Genomic DNA, 23,657 nt, shown 5'->3' on the forward strand with positions numbered 1-23,657 from the left:
TCCATGTCATTGCAAATGGCAAGATTTCATTTTTTTGATGGCTGAAAAATATTCCATTGTGTGTATATGTGTGTATATAGATAGATAGATATAGATAGATAGATATACACACACCACATCTTCTTTATCCATTCATCTGTTGATGGACATCTAGGCTTTTTCCATAGTTTGGCTATTATGGACATTGCTCCTATAAACATTGGGGTGCAAATGTCCCTTCAGATCACTACATTTGTATCTTTGGGGTAAATACCCAGTAGTGCAATTGCTGAGTCATAGGGTAGCTCTATTTTCAACTTTTTGAGGAAGCTCCATACTGTTTTCCAGAGTGGCTGCACCAGCTTGCATTCCCACCAACAGTGTAGGAGGGTTCCCCTTTCTCTGCATCCTCACCAATATCTGTCTTTTCCTGACTTGTTAATTTTAGCCATTCTCACTGGTGTGAGGTGGTATCTCATTGAGGTTTTGATTTGTATTTTCCTGATGCTGAGTGATGTTGAGCAATATTCTAATCTTACTTCTTCCAAGTCCCTGACCATCCAGCCAAACCATTGGCCACTGCCTATTAGTCAGTATAAAATTGCACATCTGGCCATTTCTCCTTCCAAGCAAAATGAACATCCAGGTCACTGCTCCAAGTCCTGCCTGCTGGGAAGATTTCCCTTCACCGTGTTCTTCAGGGATGTGCCAGAAAGGACTATCGTGCTGCAGTTGTCCACTTTCGGATGGTGCCTGCATATCATACAGAACTATCTGTAAACAAGGCCTGAGTCTTCTCTTCCTTTGTCAGCTATCGTAGGGAACCACCCATGAGGCCATAGGTGCAGGCTGGGAGAGAGATGGCGTTGTAGTGGGAGCAGGGAGGGTGGGCATCTGGGTCGCTGGTTCATGTAACTTGTGCCTTCAGGACCTGCTCAGGCTCCATCTCATGTCTACTACCTCCACTTGATGAGGGAGTGCTGCTGATGGATCAGATAACACCCCATGTATGATGGGCATCTCAGGTCTCGTGGAACTTGGGGGCCCATGGTTAAGTGTTCAGTCTCTATTTTGGCCCAGTAGCAGACCAAGAGCTGTTTCTCAAAAGGGAAGTAGTTATCTGCAGAAGATGACAGGATTTTGCTCCAAAATCCTATGAGTTTGTACTGCAGTTCACCTACAGGGGCCTGCCACAGGTTCTAAAAGCGTCCCTGTCTCCCACTGACACCTCAGGCACTATTGAATCTGCTGGAACATATGGCCCGAGGGGCAGAGCAGCTTGAACAGCAGCCTGGACCTGTTGCAGAGCTTTCATTTGTTCTGGGTCCCACTCAGCAGCAGCTTCTCAGGTCACTTGGAAAATAGGCTGGAGTCCTATTCCCAAATGAGGAATATGTTACCTCCAAGATCCAAAGAGGCCCACTAGGCATCGTCCCTCTTTTTCAGTTGTAGGAGGGGTCAGATGCAACAACTTATCCTTCACCTTGGAAATAGTATCTTGACATGCCCCATACTACTGGACCTCCTAGAAGTCACTAACCTAGAAGGTCCCTAAATTTTAGTTCGATTTATTTTCATACAGCTGTTTTCCCAATCAGTCTAGAGTAGTTACTACTTCTTGCTCACCAGGTCTGATCAGCATAAGGTCATCAATATAACAGATCATGTGTGATATCGAAGAGAAAGGTGATCAGGAGCCTCAAAAACCAAATTAGGACGTAGGGCTGGAGGGCTGATGTACCCCTGAGGTAGGACAGTAAGGGTGCATTGCTGGCCTTGCTAGCTGAAAGCAGCTCCTTCTGGTGGGCCTTACAGACAGTGATGGAGAAAAAGGCATATGTCAGATGAATAGCTGCGTACCGGGGTGTGTGTGTGAATTTGCTCAAGCACCGAAACCACATCTGGTACAGCACTGCAGTTGAAGTCCGCCACCTGGTTAAGTTGACAATACTCCAGTGTCCTCTCCAAGATCCATCCGTCTTCTGCAAGGGGGTGGTTGGGGATCACCCGTCCTATGTCTCTCAAGGCTCTGATGGTGGCACTGATCTGTGCAATCCCCCAGGAATGCTATATTACTTTTGGTTTTACGATTTCCCTAGGTAGAGGCAGTTCTGATGGCTTCTATTTTGCCTTTTCCGCTATAATTGCCTTGCCTCCACAGGCCAGGGAACCAATGTGGGGATCGTGCCAGCAGCTAAATCTGTCTCTTCCGATTATGCATTCTGGAACTGGGGAAATAACCACAGGATGGCGTCAGGGACCCACTGAAGCCACCACGAGATGGAGCGGAAACTCTACTGGTCACCTGACCTCCATAAGCCCCTACTCTGGTGCGCCACTGTGATGTTTGGGGTCTCCTGGAATTAGTGTCAGTTCAGAGCCAGAGTCTGGTAGTCCCCAGAAAGTCTGGTTATTTCCTTTTCGCCAATAAACAGTTCCTCTGATAAAAAGCTATAGGCCCCTTCGGGGAAGGCTGGGAGAAAGATTCAGAGTATAAATTTTCAGGGTCCTTCCTGAAGGCGACCCACCTTCCCCTTCATTCAAGAGGTTCTGGGGTATGTAAACTGGCTCAAGTGTGGGAATCGACTGAGGGGCCATTGACTGGGGGAGGGCAGAGGAGACGACAAAGGGACACCAGGAACCTTTGGAGGGTGGTTGGGTATATTCCTTTCTTTGGTTGTGGCAATGATTTCACAGGTGTATACATACGTCAGAACTTAACAAAGCGTACACTTTGTGTGTGGGAAGTTTACTGTGCATCAGTTTTACTTTAATAAAACTGTTAAATTTTTCTAAACATACCTAGTACAGGACAGATTAGGAAGGAAATAATTTCTCACTATTCCAGTTTATTTAATTCCAAAGTGATCAGTAATATTTCTTGTTAAAGTCATTAACTTAAAAGTTTTTAATATGGGGCGCCTGGGTGGCTCAGTTGGTTAAGCGACTGCCTTCGGCTCAGGTCATGATCCTGGAGTCCCGGGATCGAGTCCCGCATCAGGCTCCCTGCTCGGCAGGGAGTCTGCTTCTCCCTCTGACCCTCCTCCCTCTCATGCTCTCTGTCTCTCATTCTCTCTCTCTCAAATAAATAAACAAAATCTTAAAAAAAAAAATTTTTTTTTTAAATATGACTTTGCTTAGTTTAAATGGGCCTCTTTACAGTTTGAAAATGCCTCAGAATTATAGGAAACCTTGGTCATGGTCTTGAGCATCTGGGTCCCTTTGCAAGGTCATATCTGTCATGGTGACAGGTGCAAAGGGCAGCCTTAATCTGACAGCATTAAATAGTGCCTCCTCTGACTGATTCCCCGCTCTCTGGGTCCACGTCCACAAGCAGTCTGCTTACAGTTTTTCTTTCCTTCATAGGACTGCCTGCAGGGAGGTAATATATTGCTGGTTATGATGGCAGGAGTATTCTAAACCAAGTGATGTTCAAATTTAAATTGCTTTTATTGCCTTTAGAGCAATCATTTGGCATTCCGGTTTTAGAAAGAGAAAGAGCCTGAATCAGGGTGTCTAAAATCTTGAAACTAGAACATATTTTTCAAGAACTTAAATAGGATTCTTGCCATTTAACCAGTTAATTATCCATTTTGTCGTGTTGTTAATAATTTTCTTTAAAGCTTAGTGTTAACCTATGATTGCACGGTTTTTGGTTGTTACTGAAATTTGTAACAGTGTAATAATTAAATTATCCTACACTAGCTTTTCCTTCCAAGGTAGTCATTCTGATTGTCTTTCCCGGTGTAAAGTCTTTCATAGTCTGTTCTTTTAAAAATATGCACCATTGAAAATATATACAATGGGATATTATTCAGCCATAAAAGAGGATGAGATTTTTACCATTTGCGACAACATGGATGGACCTAGAGGGTATTATGCTATGTGAAATAAGTCAAACAGAGAAAGACAAATATCATATAATTTCATTATATGTGGAATCTGAAAAGCTAAACAAACGAACAAAGCGGACCCATAAATACATAAAACAAACTGGTGGTTGTGGGGGCGTATAGAATGAGCAAAACAGGTGAAGGGAATTGGGAGATCCAGGCTTCCTGTGACAGAATGAATACGTCATGGGGATAAAAGGTACAGCGCAGGGAATATGGTCAGTGGTGCTGTGATCCTGTGTGGTGACCACAGGGTAGCCACACTTGGGATGAGCAGAGCACAGCATACAGACTTGCTCAATTCACTATGCCGCACACCCCAAACTAATGTAACATTGTGTCAGCTCTCCTGCCATTAAAAAAAAAAAAAGAACATAAATTTAAAAAGTGAAATGTGCCGTTCTGATAAATGTATCATTATCTTGTCCCCTGTCTTAATTAGCCAAGGGCTTTTTTCATCACTGAATTCTTCTTCATGTTTGTGATCTTCCCTGAACGCTGCATACTTTCTAGAGCTTTTACTTGAGCTGCTTCAAAATAACATCTTATCCAAGTTATCTACCTGCCTGTAACTGTTAGGTAGCCTAAAACCAGAATAAGAATGTTTCTCTGGTATATCAAATCTTAAAATACAATAAGAATTTAGAAGGAGAGGAAAACTTTCTCCCTGCTGTAAGAATCCCTTCAATGGGGTCCCGGTGGTCCCCTCCCTTCTGTGTGAGTGCCATCAATGAGCGGGTGGCCCAGTCATGTAAAGTACTTTCAGGGAAGCCCCTTCCATTATTGAACAACTTCTCTTGTATAAAATCCTGCCTCCTTAACATAAGCTGAAATCCACTTCCTCTAACCTCTGCATGTCGATGCTGGTCCCATCCTCCAATGGACATATACGAGTTCTGTTGTTTCTTTCAGACATTGCTTTAGGGATTTGAAGATAGTTTTATTAACGATAAAGCTTTTGTTAGCTTTTCTGAGTGTGTGTCTTATTTTTATTTCATGTACATAGCATGTGCTTTTCTTACTTGTGTGTCTCCCGCTAGCTTTTATTCCCTTTCTGTGTAGAACCCCTTCTTTTAGGCTCTGGGTTACTGCTGCGTGCAAAGGTGTCCACCCCACCTCTAGTATCTCTTGTCGGTTCTTCTGGCTGCCCCTCGTCCTTCACTGGCCTGGGGCTTTGAATCCTGTGTCCTCACCTGAGAATCAGGATACAGAGGGTCTGTGTGCAGTTCTTCCGTCCTCTCTGATAGCATTGTGCCTCATTTTCTCTTGACTTTGAAATGTCGAAAATATTTGCCATGAGGTGTTCATCTGGCATTTCACAATCCGTCAGTAAAATATGCTTTGTTAAAGTGTCTCATTGTACTATTAGAAGCATAATGTTATATAAATTCAGGTCTCGGTGTTATCAAAATAATAATAATATTTGCTGTACAGTTTCGGTCGGCGGTTAGCAAAACTACAACCCGCAGGTCAGCTCCCTTCTGCTGCCTGTTTCTGTGTGGCCTGTGAGTTCTGAATGGTTTTTACCTTGCATGTTACGTTCTTGAGTGGTTGAAAAAGTCAAAAGATGAACAGTATTTTCTGACACGTGAATATGATATGGAATTTGAGTTTCACTGTCCATCAGTAGAATTGTGCTAGGACACAGCCGTGCTCCTTCATTGGAGGATCATCCCCGGCTGCTTTGGGGACCACTGCAGCAAAGGTAAAGAGTTGCCCCAGAGACTGCATAGCTTTCAAAGCCTACAGTATTTATTGTCTGGCCTTCTATTGCTTATTCCTTATCCAGTGCTAAGTAACAAACTGCCTCAAAACTCGGTGGCTTAAAACAACATTCATTAACTGTCTCAGAGTTTCCGTGGATGAGGAATCTGGACACAGCTTAGCTAAACCTTCTACTTCCGGGTCACTCACAGGCTGCAGGTGGAGTGCTGGCCGGGCTATAGTTCTCTCAAGGCTCACCTGGGAAAAGGTCTGCTTCCAAGCACATGTGTTTGTTGGCAGGATTCGGTTCCTCTGGGCCATTGGACCGAGGGCCCCCATTCTTGGCTGGCTGTCAGCCAAAGACCACCCTTCAGTGCCTCACCAAGTGGGCCTCTCTGACTTGGCCGCTTGCTTCCTCAAAGCATGCGGGCAGGAAGGGAATGGAGAGGGTCTCCAGGAGGCTGGACTGTTTTGTAACCTAATTGTGAAAGTGGTGTCCTGTCACCTTTACACACAGTATTGTTTATAAGAAAGTCACTAGGTCAGGGGCGCCTGGGTGGCTCAGTCGGTTAAGCATCCACCTCTTGGTTTCGCCTCAGGCTGTGGTCTCAGGGTTGTCAGACGGAGCCTGGAGTGGGCTCCGTACTCAGAGTGGAGTCTGCTCGAAATTCTCTCTCTGCTCCTCCCGCTCATGCTCTCTTTCTCTCTAAAATAATAAATAAATAAATCGTAAAAAAAAAAGAAAAAGAAGTCACTGGGTCCTGCGCATACCTGAAGGGAAGAAATAACATGAGGGGATTACGGTGACTATAAGGAGACCGTGATCGTTGGAGACAATCTTAGAAGTCTGCCTGCCATGGGTCCTTACAAAAAGTTTGCTGACCTCTGGGTTAGGTAACTGACTTATTAATTGTCCTCCCAAGGAGTGTCTCTCTTTAGGTAATTACTATAGTACATTGATTTTGTGTGTCATACTATAGTCTTCTAAAGCAACATTAAATTAGTAATTCTGTTGGATTCTTTTATTCTATCCATGTTGATTAGTCATTAACACCTTGAATTAACTCATTTGTATTTTTTAAAATTGTCTACTTATAGATGTCTTGCTTTTAGAGTTATGCATGGAATAACTATAACAACCATCATTATTTCTTACCCTGTTTTAAGAGATCATTTCCCCCCCCCCTTGGCTTTCATATCTTTCTTACATTTTTATGATAAAATCCTTAATCAGCATATTTTATAAAGCCTTCTTGATTCCCAAAGTGCTATTCATTTTTTCTTTTCTTCCTCATTTTACGTATTTGTGTACCCATTAGCAGCATCTGTGTTTCTGGAGGTTTTTTCCACTAGTTACCCCCAAATCCGTTAATGTTCCTCACAATAGATTTCATCTACACATTCTTCTACATGACCCAGTTGCAGCAGCTGCAAGGTAGAGTCCAGTGATGGGAGGGGTGTAGCAAGGAGAGGAGCAGGGTGGAAATGACCCTGCCCTTGGTACTCATATTTCTCAGCTTTCTATCTTACTTCCTTTCAGCATCCTTTAGCTCGGTTTACTCCTGCTTCCCTTGCATAACATGTGGAAATGGAGCTGAATCATACTGTATCATTAATTTGCCCTCTGAAGCACTCTCGAGGGGGTTAGAGGGTTTAGAGCCCTGAATAAGACGTAGGAATAATCCTTCCAGCCATGGGGAGGGCCCATCAGAGGCACTATCAGAATGGTTAACATTTGGGGTGCTTCTCCTCAGTCTGTCATGCTCCCCCTGAGACCTGGCCTTCTGTTGTTCCTGCGAGGCTCTGTGTAGGCACTTCACTGCACCCTCTGATTACCACCTCAGCCAGTTCTCCACTGGTCCCATCAACCTGAAGTCGAAAAGGTCAGCCTCGTCCGTACTGGGAGAGGCTGTGGAGGTAGCCTTCTGCATTCAAGACTCAGTCATTTAGTTGCATCTGGAGTAATCGTACTGTTCTTTATGGGCTCGTGGTTCTCTCTGGCCTCCTCAGAAGGACCTCATCCTTTTGGAGGATAATCATGGCTCTGTACTCTAGCTCTTTGCTCTGACTCTGGCTCTTTTCCATTTAGCAATCTCTTTGAAATTCTTTGCATTTCACTCCTCTCTTAGCTCCATATTGCCTTAGTTTATTGTCACATGCAGTCTCTTGGTCCCAGGGAACCCCTGAAGTGTGGTTCTCCACCCTCTCCCATCCCTTTCATCTTGCCCATTAAGGAAAGGTGCTTTATTTTTTTTTTTTAAGATTTTATTTATTTGTCAGAGAGTGAGAGAGAGCACAAGCAGGGGGAGTGGCAGGCAGAGGGAGAGGGAGAAGCAGGCTCTCCACTGAGCAGGGAGCCCGATGCGGGGCTGAATCCCAGGACGCTGGGATCATGACCTGAACCAAAGGCAGACGCCCAACCAACTGAGCCACCCAGGCGTCCCCAGGAAAGGTGCTCTAACAGAATAGTGGAGTGGGTGAAGTAAAAGCTTCCTGAGCATTGTCTGGGTCACAGAAAAGAGCAGAAGGGAAGAGGGACAGGGATGAGATCTGCCTACAAAAACCACAGTCAGTGTAGTGGGGTCCCAGCTTTCGCCCAGACTGCACCCACCCTGTGATTTAGACATGTTCAGGCATGTCTGACAAACCGGTCTGGTAGACCCACTAGGCGTACTCGAGTGCAAAGGGGAGGAGGCCAGCCAGAGCAGCTCGGTTCCCAGAGGCCTTAGCCATTGGGCTGGGGGGCAAGGCTAGGCCATAGTCATATCCATCACTTTTAGGGAGAAGATGCTGTATGTTGAAAAGAAAAGAAAGCTCTTTTACCAAAATCTTTACAAGCTCATGCACACATCTTTACTTCCCCGAACCGCCCAAGGAACAGAAATGTTCTCTCTTGTGCTCCAGAAGCCATGGCAGGAGTGAGCGCCCCTCGGGTAGTTTGTGAGGCAAAAGAAGGAAAAGAGATGCTAAGATGTGAGAGTGAAGCAGAGTATTGCTCACATTAGACGTGCCCTGGGGGCTCCCATCAGTTACTGGCTGAGAGTTTGAGCAGAGTTACAGATTTTGCAGGAGTAGGTGGAGAATCTCATTTGATGATCCTTACTGGCAAGGTCTAGGGAAATACGGGGTAGGTGGATCAAGGCGAAATGCAGTGACAGCCAAAGGGAAGTGTCCCCTCTGGGCATCCACTGTCTTAGAGCAGGCACACTCCTGGGGACGAGCCGCACAGAGGGCGAGGCTCACCCAGGCACAGCTGTGCGCCAGCCTCCGTCTGTGCTGAGAAGTCACACACCTCGTGTCCTGGAATCCTTACAGCCCTGGAGGACAGGTAGCTCTGTATGCTTGCTTTACGGACGAAGAAACTGAGCTTATCTTGCCTCAGGACTCAGAGCTACGGGAGCTGGGGTCAAGTACAGAGTGACTCCTGGATAGTTGCTTCTTGCTCTCCCAGGGCGCACAATTGACTCTGTCCTGCTGTTTTCTATTCTAGTGGGGCGGGTGCTTATTGCAGGTAAGTGATGAGAAATGCTGGCCTGCAGACAAGAGGGGGACTGATGAGTAACTTTTACCTCTGAAGGCAGAAGAGAGATATACAGGCAGACTTCTCGTCCTATAAAAACTTTCATACTGTCTGGGAAGATTGGGAATAAATAGATGACAATTCATAATTCCAGGGAGTTTTGAAAACTAGTGGAGTGTTAAGATGCATGTTAAGATGCTATGGAAGTACAGAGGCAGCACGGACCCGTGGGGACTGGGAGTGTGAAGGAAGCAGCCATTCAGGATGGAGAGACTGCACGGGCCGGGCTGGAAGGACCCACAAGCTTTGTGGAGGCTGAAGGTAGAAAAGAGGGCCTTTCCGATGGTGGGAAATACCCACAGGGGCCTGCTCATGGGAGCTTCAGGACTTCCTGGCCTTCTTGCCATGCTTGCGTGCTGTTCTCTGTGGGTTTGTGATCTTATAAATGAAGTTCATTTTATTGCTCCTATTCTAAAAATAATGTTCACTCTAGTGTGAAATGTGCATATAGTGTAAAATGTGCGTAATAACCCCCAGAGACAAACACTGCTGATATTTTGATATATTGTGCTTATACTAGAAATACAATTTCCTATTTTCCAGTTTTTGCTTAAAGTTTTACGCATTCTCCAATTACAGGCTCTGTGTAAACATAATTTTGCAATGGCTATATAACATAACCATTGAATAGATATACCACAGTATTCTTAACTATTTAGAGTAAGTGAAGTTGGCTGGAAACTCCTCCTAACTCAGGCAGGCATATGAGTAATCCTGTAACTCTGGGACCACATGGGAACCAGGAAGTGAGAATCAACAATATTAAGTTATGAAATAGGAAAGATTGTGAACTTTGAAATGGAAGGCAAGTAGAAATACACAACCCAAGAGAAGGCATGCCATCTGTGAAAATGCAGAAATGTTATCTGCAGGCCTCTGTTGAAACTGAGGAAGAAAGATCCTAGGTGAGCAAGGTATCATGAATGGAAAACAATCAGACATTTATTCATTCAGGAAATATTTGTTGAGGGCTTGCTGAGTGCTAAGCAGTTCTCTAGGCCCCAGGAGAAAAGCAATGAACAAAATTGCTTTTTTTAAAAATTTTTACGATTTTATTTATTTGTCAGAGAGAGCTTGCGAGCACAAGCAGGGGGAGCGGTAGGCAGAGGGAGAAGCAGGTTCCCCGCTGAGCAAGGAGCCCGATGCGGGACTCGATCCCAGGGCCCCGGGATTGTGACCCGAGCCCAAGGCAGACGCCCAACCGACTGAGCCACCCAGGCGTCCTGAAAATTGCTTTTTTTAAAAACAGGAGTCCCCATTCCCTCAGAGCTTACATTTTAGTTGTGAGAGATAATTAATTGACAAATATATAATAGTCTTTAGATTCCATGAAGCAAAAAGAAAGGAGAGGGATGAAAAGGATGGGTATTTTGTCAGGATGGTTAGAGAAAGATGCTCTGATAAGGTGACAGTTGAGCAGAGACCCTAGTGGAGGGACAAGTGAGCATTGCCCATCACCCTAATACCATTGTTGAGACAGTTCCTTATTGATATGTTTTAGTAAACATATGAAACACGTGCGATGTTTCATAGGCTCACTGTTTCCACCACATTTTATTATGAAAATGTTATTTCTGTTCAAGTGGATACGCGCCTACCTGCTTCCACCATGATTCTACCGTGACTGTTTGACCATCCTTACTTGTTCTGTGTCTACCATCCATCCATCTTGTTCCCCATCATAGTTTTAGTTCTAGTCTTGGTGTTCACACCCTTTAATCCATATATTCTTAAGCTAATCAGTTGTGAATTTCTTTGACCACAGAGGGTTTTCAGAAACATAACGTTCATGAATAGAACGAGATTGTATATTCATTTTTATATTACAGATTTAATTTTATTTAATTTTTCTTTTTTCATGTAATTCCTCAATCCATTTGGAGTTTATTTCGGGTTGTGGTATAAGGCTTAGGTCTTGCTTTGTTTCAGGATTTCCCAAATAGCTGGCTTCCCCAACACATTTGTCAAACAATGTGGCATTTCCGATGTTGGCTGGTCCCTTTTCAAAAACAATGTAAGTTTGTGTATGTGCCTGGATATTTTTCAAGTTGTCTCTTCTGTTCATTTGATGTGGCTGTTGATTTATTTTGCTAGCACCTCAGTTTTACAGTTTTGTCTTATAATACTTTTTAACGTGTAGTTAACATGTAGAATCCTTCCCAATTATTTTATTTTTCAAAATCTTCTTAGCTGTGTTATTTGCTTATTCTTGGAAAAAATATTAAAATCATCTATGTTCTAAAACACCTGCTTAAAATTTTAATTGGTATGTATATTTCTTGCTTTATTTGAAAGGAATCTTGCCTCATCTTTAAAACAGGGATAATACTAGCTGCCTTTGGTAGGATTATTGTATGGATTAAATGATAACAAACACAAGAAGTGTTTACCATGATATATCAACTCAGGGCCTGTTGTGATTTTACAGAGAGCTCTAAGGTTTATTTGGGCCCTGCTCCATGGCAGTTCTTCTGGAGTTTCCCAGATTCCCTTTGAAGCTAAAAAGAAAGAGCTCTGGGCTACTACCAGTTCAGAAATCAAGCACATTTGAAGGTAAAGGGGAAGCACACCTGAGCTCTGTCTCCCTGCTCTTCTTGCAGGGTGTTCTGGGATGGTCACGACTAGCACTGGCTAGAACCAGCATCCTCCACCCACATCCCCAGTTTCTGGTTTCTGCAGTGCACATTCTGTGCAACTGTATTAGTCTAGGCTTTGGATTGGCATTCACGCTCACAGGTCACAGTGGGCTGGAATCTGGCACCAGTTTTACTTAGCTTTCGAAGATACAGGTCAGGAAACAAGAGCATGAGCATGACAGCATCAAACACCTCTTCATCAGCGGTCCTTCCCATCACCTCCGCCTGGCTTCCCAGCCCACAGAAGACACACTCAGCCATTAGTGGTGAGACCAAGTGGGTGGGTGTAAACCACCCCAGCATGGGAAGCTCAGCACAGGAACTGTATCTTAAAACTCCCCCGTGCACAGCTTCCAAGCGCCCCCCCCCACCCCCCGCCCAAGGACACCCTTGGGGTAAGAGATAACACCCAGAAGCTTGTGTTCTCTGAGTTTTAAATAGTCCTGTCTGCTCACACCCCTCAGGGGTAACTTCGCAATAACCGGGCACAGCTGTCATTTCACATTTATCTTGGCCCAGTACGTTTCAAGGAAACAGTATAAGAGGAAGGTAAATCCCAGATCATCTTCCGACGGAGAAAAGATTTAAGCCTGCTGGGCGCTTTCTCCTCACCACCCCACCCACTCCATTTCTGGTCCTCTTCCTGGCCCTACAGTTCTCTGCAGGATTAGGCTTCAGAACCTCTCCACGCACTAAGCAAACCCTGTGCCGGTCTGTGTACCGAGACAACAAGAAGCCTAAGAAGTGTTCCTGCTGTGGTATCTCCTTCTGCGGGGCCCCTATTCCCTCCTGCGAGTTGGGAGGATGCTCGCCATTGCCTGCTGGACCTCCCACCACTGCTTCTGGCCGTGTTAGCTTCTCTCCGCAAAGGGAAGTTCCGGGGCCATCACCGGCGATTCTTCGTGTTCCCTCGTCAGCCCTGTTCTCAGAAATCCCTTCACATTTCCACTCCGTGTCTTCCCATCCCTGCCTTGTCCCCATCTAAAACTCTAGTGCCCGGCACCTGGCGCCTGCCACACACCTCCGTCGCTCACTGATGCTGTTTGTGTGCCCAGACCGCCACCCCAAGTTGTACACGGGGTCTCTTTCTGCCCCTCTTTCCAGTTTGGCATCTTGGTGGGGCCACCCTGTTCTCTCTACATCTCTCCTTTTGTGGATGAACCCGCCACGGCTGACCTGACCGACTGTTGCTTTCCCTGGTGCCCAGTGCGGAGCAGACTTCCAGTAAAGGCCAACGACTCGGGTGTAAGAAGTAACAGACATGCAGGATCGCTACCTTCAGACGGTGGCGGCTGAAGTGCTTCGTTCCCTAGCCTGAGTCAGCAGAAGCGGATGTCAGCACCGGCGTGTCTGTTGCCTGATCCTTTTACACAAGAAGGTCCTGCCCGCAAAAAGTACCTTCAAGGTGGAGAAAATGGAAAAGTCTGTACTTATTTTTCCCTAAGAAACAGGGTGGCCAGTGTCTCTGTCGGATATGCCTGGGCCTGATCTGAGGAGAGGATCGTCTCTAACGCTGAAAACCCTGCCGAGCAGTGAGCCATGGGCGTGTACTAAAGAATCAAAAAGAAAAAAGAGTACTGCTTATTTTTTTCCCTTGTTCTGCCAGCGTTTTCTCGCGTCCCCAGGGTGGAGTGCAAGAAGTCGGATTAGATTTGAAATGAACAACACTGCTGGAATTTTCAGTCCAAAGCCACTGATCCTTTCCCTGATTCTTGGTGGCGACTGGCTGAGGTTTTCTCTGGGGCGGCTCTAGCAGGAGGGGGTCTAACGGTAGCGCACGTAGGTCAAGCACTTGCTACGTTCCAAGGGCAATGCCAAGCCCTGTTCGTCATGTTTTCACCCATGTAAGCACCACCATACCCACTTCAGGTTAAGGAAACCGTGGTATTAAGGAGGTTAATCAACTATCTCAGAGTCACACAGCCAGTACTCCACAGAGCCAGTTTGAATTCTGGCTGGCCCCAGAGTCCATGTTCTTACCCGGCTATGCTGTCTCTTACAAACGTGTTATCTGATTCTGTTCCATAATGGTTATTAATATTTTAATACACACCAGGCTATCATTTTGCAAATCCAAATAAAGGAATAACTATTTATCTCCATGTATACCGTGTTAAGCTTCTTAATTTCAATCTGTCCCCTTCATTATCCCTTCTCATTATTGATCTTCCTTTTAACAGGGGCAAAAGGTACATTTGGTTGGATTGATTTCTTCCATGACCTTAGAATAAATTCAAATATTTCATCAAGAACCTTGATTATCTTGTTTACCTTCCGTAATAAATAGTAGATGTTATCTTTGAGTTCCTTATAGGGCTCACCTGCCTGTTTTATAGTAGCAGATAATGAAGCAGATGCTTCCATCCCACAAAAAGCCCCAGGTCTGGTGCTCGTGTTCAGATATTAGGAGTGGAGCCATGTCCAAGTGGCTCTGACTCTCCGTCTTGGCCTGCCTCCCCTCGCCCTTCCTGCTGGGCCCTGTGTTCACTGGCACACGGGGAAGGAGAAGAGAGGCAGGTATGGTTGGAGTTGCTTTTGTCCTTTCCAATCTGAGGGCTGGATTGACTTCCCTGAGTTTATTGGGAGTTGTTTCCGTTGGGAACTCTTTCATCAGAATCAAGTCCACAGATGGGAGGTCCCAAGCCTTCATATATTTTTTTCCAATTAAGTATTTGGGATGGTGGCTTCCCACTAGGAGTGCCTTATACTGAAAAATGATCCAACACTTTCTGTTTCTGCTTTTTTAAGTTTCAGAAATTTGATTTCATGGTATCTCGTTTTAAATACTCTTGCTCCGGTTTTCACGTATAGCTCAGTTTCAAAGTGTGTTGCACAATACTTGTTTTGCTAAGAATACTGTCACTATAACCTCATCCTCTGGTTGTTTTAATAGCAAGTTTTATCTGCCTGCAGGAGAATATTAAAAAGTGAGCCTCCATATCCTCAAGAAATGAGTGCTTTAGCTAAAGACCTAATTCAGCGTCTTTTGATGAAAGATCCCAAGAAAAGATTGGGATGTGGCCCACGTGATGCAGATGAAATCAAAGAACATCTCTTTTTTCAGGTGAAATATATTGAACAGATGGTTTCGTACGCCCTACTATTTGCAGGGTGCTTGGCATTCTTGGTGAAATGAGTGAATGGGGTCCCTTTTGGGGATCTTTGCTCCCTATTTTCACATACGTTGCAGCTTTTTTTAAAATGACGGGGACCCTGGAAAAATCCAAAGATCAAAATTCTACTTGGAGACACCTAAATGGTCTTTTTCTCCCTAAATGAAGTTAAGAGTGGGGAGGACCATAAAGGCATTCAGTCTTCCATAAGCTTTTTGGTTCCAGTTTTGAGTACTGGTTTCTATTTACGATTTTGAAATTTAGGCATCTGGACCAAAGAGGCTTTTATTTTTTACTTTTCTCTCAGTTCATGAGCCATTCCTGCCAGTGTGTTCCACCTTTTAGACAACGATTTCATTTTTCCTTCTTTCCTCAGGAGCTATCTCAGACAATTAAAAATCTACCTATTTCTCAGTTGTGTATCTGCAACATAGAATTAATTATTCTTTTTTTTTTTTTTGCTTATCCTTAAAAAGCCTAATGAGGCCATTCTACAGAGCACCAATACATCTGCTCAACTTAGTTTGCTCAATTTATTAACAACAACAACAACAAAAAAAAAACAAAGAAGAAAAACCTCCAAAATTATAGATAACTGGGGGGAAAAAAGTTAAGTTGGCCAACTTGGCTAGTTATTTCAATCTAAGCAGTCAACCTGGCACACCATAACCTCAGTTTTTAAAACCCTGCACTTAATGACTTTTTTTTTTAAGAGAGAGAGGGGGAACACACGATGCGCAAGCAGGGGATGGGGTGTAGGAGGGGCAGAGGGAGATGGAGAGAGAGAATCCCAAGCAGGCTTCAAGCTCAGTGCTCAGCGCAGAACCCAGCTAGGGGCTCCATCTCAGGACCCTGAGATCATGACCCGAGTTAAATCAAGAGTCAGATGTTTAACCAGATGAGCCACCCAGGTACCCTATGAACTTAGGACTTTTAAATAATTTTATCACCTCAACAAACATGACCTCTAGGTATTCATGGTCTAAAGGGACCATCCAAGTTTTATTTTTACTCTGCAAACTGAGTTTTTACAGTATTATCACCAAAACAAATGAAAATAGCATAACAAAACAAAGAAAAAGCTCTGCTGTAGAGTAACCTTTTTGTCATCTATTGTTTTTTAAATATAGAGAAACAAATAATGGCTGAGAATAAGAATTACCTCTCTATTTCTATACTCAAAAAAATAACATCAGTCTCTCAGTTGTAACCCATTTAAAAATATATTACTATATATCTTTTGGAAGTTCAGTAACAGAAATACATTTAGAATAAAATTAACTTCTCAGTGTGTGCATTTCATAAATTAGCATGGCTTACAAAGATTAATATTTGAACAAACTATTTCAAATATGTTTTTGAGAAATCTGGCTCAAAATTTAACAATAAGTTAAGATTTAAGAAAGTACTCAAGCAAAATGCCTCAGTCATATTTCCCTAGGATCTTTTTCTGTGTGGTTCCCTATATTTGTGAATATTACAGTATGTCTTTCATATTAGAGAAATTTTTCTTTTCTATAGCTTGGAATAGTAATTTTAGGTTATTTAATTGCCTTGCTTTTTAAATAACAAGGACACTCGAGGAAAGACCAGACTCCAACTTATAAAGACCTAAATGGAGAGAAGGTGGAGAGGAGCATAATAGCATTCAATTTTCTACATACCAAATGTTCTCCTGCTAACAACATATTCCTTTAAATTACCCCTTTACTCTGGAAGTTTCTTTTAATGTGTGTATAAATAGCCAAGCACAAATCATATGCTTGTAATGGAAAACATTATAGCCACACAGAGGACAGAACACTAACTAGAAAATCAAGAGACTGACCCTTCCACTGGCTAATGTTTAAGTGAGAAAGGTTAGTTCTTACTTCCAGCCTTCAATTTCTATCTGGATCAAGTAAAGGAGATGAGCTAAATGATCTCTAAAGCCCACTCTAACTGAAAAATGTGAAGATCTGTAATCTAATGATTTTTTTCTACATTGCCTCCACAAGAGGGCATAATAAAAACATTTATGTTAGTTGATTAAACTTAGCCAATGTCATCAACCATCTCTGAAATCAGAATGGGTCTTACAATGGACATTGTAACCATTCTAGTTGATGATGCCTTTTCTTTCGTAATGGTACATAAAATAGTGGTTTATCTCACTATAAGTGATGACATCTTAGATTTGAGGAAATATGTTAATAGGATAGCTGTAGGATTCAATTCAGTAAGGAGTATCTGAGGTTGTTTTAAGTGACAGAAGGAGCACAAAGAAAATAGAGCACAGAGTTGAATTTGAATAAGATAAAACACAGCACTTTATCAGGCAGTAAGCGACTGGCATGGGGGGAAAGAAGCAGTATTTAAAAAGCTAGAATACAGTTAAATGCAAAAAAGATGATCACATCAGTATGACAGTATCATTTATACTTAGAGACATAAACAAGTGCATGATTTATAGTGTGTTTATTTTCTAATCTGTCCAGATGACCAGGAGGGAAACCAAGTATAGGCCGAAAGCCACTTTAACACTGCCTCTAGAAAATAGGGATATTCCTTTAGAGTTAATACTCATATCCATAGAGCATTGAAAAGCCCTTTATTACAGTTCAGTTTTGTTTTGTTCTGGCCTCACACCTTTCTCAGGAGGGTCAGGACAAAAGTAATTTTTCTGTTATGCCTAACGTTGGACTAGGATATCCTGGTGTCCCCCCAGAGGACACTGCAAGACCCCACAGTGATGGAAGGCCATCTCATCTTTAGGACAGAGCATTGGCTGGAGCCATCAACTGCAGTCAGAAAATGTGCTTGTGCTTGGGGGAAAAAAAAAAAATTTTAATTATTGGTTTGAAATATGTGCTCTTTCCCTATCAACCAATTAAAACCCTAATCTGTGTTTGTTATTCTTAGACAGTTCTCAGAAAATACTTCAACTTTGTTGGTTTCAACTTTGTACCAATTTTCTTTCTCTGTTTTAGAAAATAAATTGGGATGATTTAGCTGCCAAAAAAGTGCTCGCGCCATTTAAGCCAGTCATCCGAGACGAATTAGATGTGAGTAACTTTGCAGAAGAGTTCACGGAGATGGACCCCACCTACTCGCCCGCAGCACTGCCCCAGAGCTCCGAGAGGCTGTTTCAGGTAATCTCCAGGAGCATGCTCATGCACAGAGGCCACATGTGCTCTGGAAAAAAGATTAATTTTCCCATATGAAAAGTGTTCTTGGCATCTTAAAAACAAGATTCTCTAATCTCTTCAAAATTATCAAATATAGAGATACTGCCCATTATTAACTGAAGCTTAGGGTCTGTTAAATAGTAGATATTACTTATGTGGTTGTTTTTTTATATAAAGTGGTGCTGATTTCTTACTTGAAATTTTATTTCTGTTCAGGCTCTCTTACAGAAAAATACAATACTACTTTATTTTACCTCTATCCATATAAAATTTTCTTCAGTTCATAAAAAGTGTTACCTGATTCTTTCTCCTCAGTGAGTAATCTAAACTGCTTTCTAACTCCTGAAGATTTGGAAAAGATTTAATACTTAGAAAAAGATCTTCCTCAGACTTGCAATACTCTAACTTTTTTTTTTTTTAAAGATTTTTTTAAATTTATTTATTTGACAGAGAGATAGCACAAGTAGGCAGAGCGGCAGGCAGAGGGAGAGGGAGAAGCAGGCTCTCTGCTGAGCAGGGAGCCCGATGCCGGGGCTCGACCCCAGGAGCCTGGGATCATGACCTGAGCCGAAGGCAGACGCTTAACCGACTGAGCCACCCAGGCGCCCCATCAATACTAACTTTTAAATGGCATCAGAGCTTCCCTTCTTGACCCTCGTTAAGTGTCCCATTGGTAGGGCTTAATCTGGTCACCTGGGCTGTGTCTCTGGACCTTAAAGACCCTAACATCTAGCACATGACTGGGCACAGAGTAGATATCTAAAAAATGTTCTTCGAACTAATGAATGTTCCAGCTTGAACAGATTAATCATCTATCACTATACCACTTTTGGTTCAGCACATCGTTCTGACATTTGATTTTATTTCTTTCCCAAAACTCAATTTAAAATTTTTAGTCTAAGGAAGGATAATGAGCCAAATAATTGCTAAATTAGAAACAAACTGTAGCCTTTGGAATAACAATAAACAAGAGCCCTTGGACTACTTTGTTTAATACCTTAAACTCTACACTTTCGAGAAGTTAGTTGTTTGTAAGCGAACTTTTATCAGCAATGCAAAAGAATTACAGCTGTGATCTCCTCCAGTCCCATCCATGTTGATGTAAAAGTTGGGTATTCATCCTTTCTGATGGGACTGGAGGAGATTATGCTAAGTGAAATAAATCAAGCAGAGAAAGTCAATTATCATATGGTTTCACTTATTTGTGGAACATAAGGAATAGCATGGAGGACATTAGGAGAAGGAAGGGGAAAATGAAGGGGGGGAAATCGGAGGGAGAGACGAACCATGAGAGACTATGGACTCTGAGAAACAAACTGAGGGTTTTAGAGGGGAGGGGGGTGGGGGGATGGGTTAGCCTGGTGATGGGTATTAAGGAGGGCACGTTCTGCATGGAGCATTGGGTGTTTTACGCAAACAATCGTGGATCACTACATCAAAAAACTAATGATGTATTATATGGTGACTAACATAACATAATAAAATAAAATTAAATTTAAAAAGTAAATAAATAAATAAAAGAATTACAGCTGTGAGTCAGATATTGGGGGTGGAATAGGAAAGAAGGTTTTTCTGCCTTTACTTTTGAATTGGTTTAATTCTACCAGAAGATGGCATTCTCTCCTTTTCTGAAAAGCATTTTTCTATTGATTTGAAATAACCTTGCATTTTAGATTACAAATAAAATGAGATTCATCTTAACACATATTTGAATGTTTTTCAGTCTCTTTTCTTGATTTTAGAAAAAAATTATTACAGTCTGGTCTGTGCTAACGTGGGAAATTGCAAATCCTCATTCTTTACTCTTCCTTTTCTTTTTTTAGGGCTATTCTTTTGTTGCTCCATCTATTCTGTTCAAACGTAATGCAGCTGTAATAGATCCTTTTCAATTTCACATGGGAGTTGAACGTCCTGGAGTGACAAATGTTGCCAGGAGCGCAATGATGAAGGTATAGACGTGGTTAATTAAATGACACAGTTATCATTTAAATACCAACACTAATTAACATTGTCAAGGCCGGTGAACATAAGAGATTTGCCGTTTGACTAAGATGCAGTTTTAGGAAATGAATAAGTGGAAATAGCAATATTTGCCCTAGAGAATTAGTCACATCAATTTCAATGAACTCCTTTTTACAACGATAGCCAATTATATGTCTTAAAAAGTTATATAGATGAAAGTAGAAATGAGCTAAAAGTAAGATGAATCTTAGAAGATTCTAAATGTATCCCATGCATATTTATTAACATAAATAATGTTCTTTTACTCTACAATGTTATTTATCCCTCTGCATTCCTAGTATTTTCTTAAGTTAAATGACGTTGGTTTCTTATCAGGACTCCCCATTCTATCAGCACTATGACCTGGATCTGAAGGACAAGCCACTGGGAGAGGGAAGTTTTTCAATTTGTCGAAAGTGCATACACAAAAAAAGTAACCAAGCCTTTGCAGTCAAAATAATCAGCAAAAGGTAGGACTGTGTCTGGCATTCTTCTGTGTGGATTCATCCCGGTCAATGAATTCTGTAAATTAGGATTTTTATTTTAAAATCAATGGTTTCTTGTAAGGCTTTTCACCCATGGGTTTAGCCATTCAGCTCATTAGCTGATCCATTATCCTTCTGACTCTACTGGATGTTTGCTGTTAAAGTAATCCATCTGAGACATAAATCATAGGGTGACAGGCTTTCGAGGTTCCTGCGAGAACATTTTCTGTTGCAGCGGCAATCAGATGTGCTCAGCAGCTGTTGCTGTTCCTAATAGTTATAGATTTGAAATACTTTTTTTTTTTTTTTTTTTTTCTGAAATGACTTAGCAGTTTGCTGGTAGCTTTGCGAGCCAGCTCGTCGTTTCGGTAACTCATTATTACCTCCATGATTATGTATTCCTATTTCCAAAATGTCAGGCAAGTCAGGCATCCATTTCTTCATAGGATTGGCTCTCTTCTGACTCAGAAATAATCATTGTCTCGGGAATAACGCATTACTTGTTCTGGTGGGTAGGATGACTCACTACTGTCATAGAGACCTCATTTTGATACTTTGACAGTTACATTCTGAATGCACTGTCAATAAACACAAAATTCGGGTTGGGACAATCGGGACATAAAAACTTGGTGAAGAGGAGTATGTACGTGGGGGCTAACCGCTCTCATCTTGCAGGATGGAAGCCAATACTCAGAAAGAAATCACAGCTCTGAAGCTCTGTGAAGGACACCCCAATATCGTGAAGCTGCATGAAATTTTTCACGATCAGGTATTTGACACAATTTTTCTGTGCATTCTGATTCACATAGAGGGTTCTACTTTTTACCAGTCTTGTTGGTGCTGCAGGATCAGAGTCAGGGATGTGGGAGAATACCCAGCCCCTAGAGAAGGCAGAGAAACTTCTTACCCCTCCCCCAAACCAATGCATCCTTTCACGTCTGCTCTTCTCCCTCAACAGTGGGCACATAGGATGTGGACGGAGGAGAGAGGGGCAGGGGCCAGTGGCGCTGTCACAAGCTGCACTCTGCTTGTCACCAGTTCAGCTGCTGCCCACGGTAGCTTAATCACCGGATAGTTCTCAGTAGTCCGTTACTTATCAGCCTTCAACCTTCTTTTCACTTCCGGATAGAACTTAGACAGTCGTAAGCCTAATTAGTGCAAGCTGAAGAAGAGAGGCGACGCAGAAGGGCAAAGCTGCTCCTCTCATCTTACTCCAGGGGGCCAGGTCACGCTGCCCCCTCCTCTCCTGGTCCTGCTTTCCAACAGGAACCGAGTGCAGAAGCGTGTAACTCTGCACGTGGCAGGACTGCCACTGTGTCAGGTCCATGCCTCTTCCCCTCCCCTCCGCTGCCACCTTCCATTACAGTTACCTTTCCCCCTGGGACTGGGTGAGCTGACACGCTCCTATTAAGACAACATGCTAAGCACAAGAGCCAAACCCAGTCCTGGATGCGACTTACCCTAAGTTTAACAAAGAAGAAACAGACTCAGAAGGGTCATGAGACTTGTCTGTGGTCACACTGCAAGGCCGTGAGCGTCTCGTCGGGAAAACCTGGGCTCCCGTCCTGGGCTGTCTCCATGTGCTGCCGTAACACCACGTCCTGGGTAGGCCATGGCCCAGTGCTCTACCATACGGGAAGTTCCCAGGGTACCACGGCAGTGATGTCTTAACCACAATAACCTTGCCCTTTATTATTGCATACCTCACCGGGCCAGGTACCGTCCCAGATTCCACATGTGTTATTCAGTCCTTATAGTAACACCATGGGGTGAGAAAATGGAAACTCACAGAAGTTAAATAACAGGGTCTCACAGTTCGTAAGTGGTAATGCTGGGCTCTAGACCCAAGCAGTCCAACTTCAGAGCTCTGCTGCCTCAGGGGAGGCAGTAACATGGAGAGAGCACCCAAAAATGACATTGTCATCTACTTGCTCTGTGGTTCTCATAGTCAGAAAAAAGGAGTATCTTTGAAGTGAGGGCTTCGGGGAGCTACTCTCCATGCTCCTCCAATTGCCACCATGTCATCGGGCTACCCAACTCCAGTAGAAGTAATGAGTCCCCCATCCACTGGAGGTGCTTAAAAAGAGCTTGGACATTCTCCTGTTGAAGATGATTCACATGATCATCAAGGGATTGGAGGATGACATTTGACACTGCCCTCTGGTTTGGGGCTTGTGCCCAGCTACGTCCCCGCAGAGACATTCAGTCTCTTATGTTCACGCGATATCAGATCTCAGGAACTGCATCCCTAATTTTGTACTTACGCCACAGGATCAATTTATTATTTGTTATTTTTATATTAAAGAGTTACTGAAGGGCGCCTGAATGGCTCAGTCAGTTAAGCGTCCGACTCTTGGTTTCGGCTCAGGTCATCATCTCAGGGTTGTGAGATCGAGCCCCGAATCAGGCTCCACACTGGGCATGGAGCGTGCTTAAGATACTCTCTCTTCTCCCTCTGCCCCTCTCCCCGAGCTGTCTCAAAAAAAAAAAAAAAAAAAAGTACTGACTGTAAGTTGTGTCATGATATAATCCTATATATACTAGTACAAATATATGAAGATATATTATCATTCTGCTATTGATATCTTGGGTGATTTTCTCTGTATAGATGACATAGTTGCCCTGATCACCCCCAGGTGCACATAATCTTCTCTTCAACTAATGGGTGAAATCGATGAGGGTGGGTCTTCAGCCTCCGACCCAGTGTACCGGGAGCTGTATTCGTTTCCTCTTGCTGCTGTAACAAATTACCACAAACCTAAGCAGTACCAATTTATAATCGTACGGTCTGGAGATGAGAAGTTCAAAATCAGTCTCCCTGGTGTAAAGTCCGGGTGTCAGCAGGGCTGGTTCCTTCTGGAGACTCTAAGGGACAGTCCATTTGCTTGCCTTTTTTTTAGCTTCTGGAGACTGCTCACGTTCCTTGGCTCATGAACCTTCTTTATATCGCTCCAGTCTCTTGTTTCCATAGTCCCATCCCATACTGTTGGCTCTGGTGGATAATTTAGACACTCTTCCCATCTCAAGATCTTTAATTACATCTGCAAAGTCCCTTTACCATATCAGGTAACGTCCACACGTTCTGGGGATTTGGATACG

The 23,657-nt window shown here is 43.2% G+C and overlaps 1 protein-coding gene across 1 annotated transcript in view; it reads left to right on the forward strand.

Annotated features, from left to right (window-relative positions):
• Positions 1–23,657, forward strand: part of RPS6KA5 (ribosomal protein S6 kinase A5) — a 193,420-nt gene that overhangs the window by 135,028 nt on the left and 34,735 nt on the right. Inside the window, exons 8-12 of the mRNA XM_081830060.1 lie at positions 14,706–14,856; positions 17,875–18,036; positions 19,896–20,021; positions 20,410–20,543; positions 21,234–21,327. Coding sequence (XP_081686186.1) covers positions 14,706–14,856; positions 17,875–18,036; positions 19,896–20,021; positions 20,410–20,543; positions 21,234–21,327 — 667 coding nt within the window. The remainder of the gene's footprint in view (positions 1–14,705; positions 14,857–17,874; positions 18,037–19,895; positions 20,022–20,409; positions 20,544–21,233; positions 21,328–23,657) is intronic.

This window comes from Leptonychotes weddellii, chromosome 9, assembly GCF_054177405.1.
Source record: "Leptonychotes weddellii isolate Sample4059 chromosome 9, ASM5417740v2, whole genome shotgun sequence".
NCBI lineage: Eukaryota > Metazoa > Chordata > Mammalia > Carnivora > Phocidae > Leptonychotes > Leptonychotes weddellii.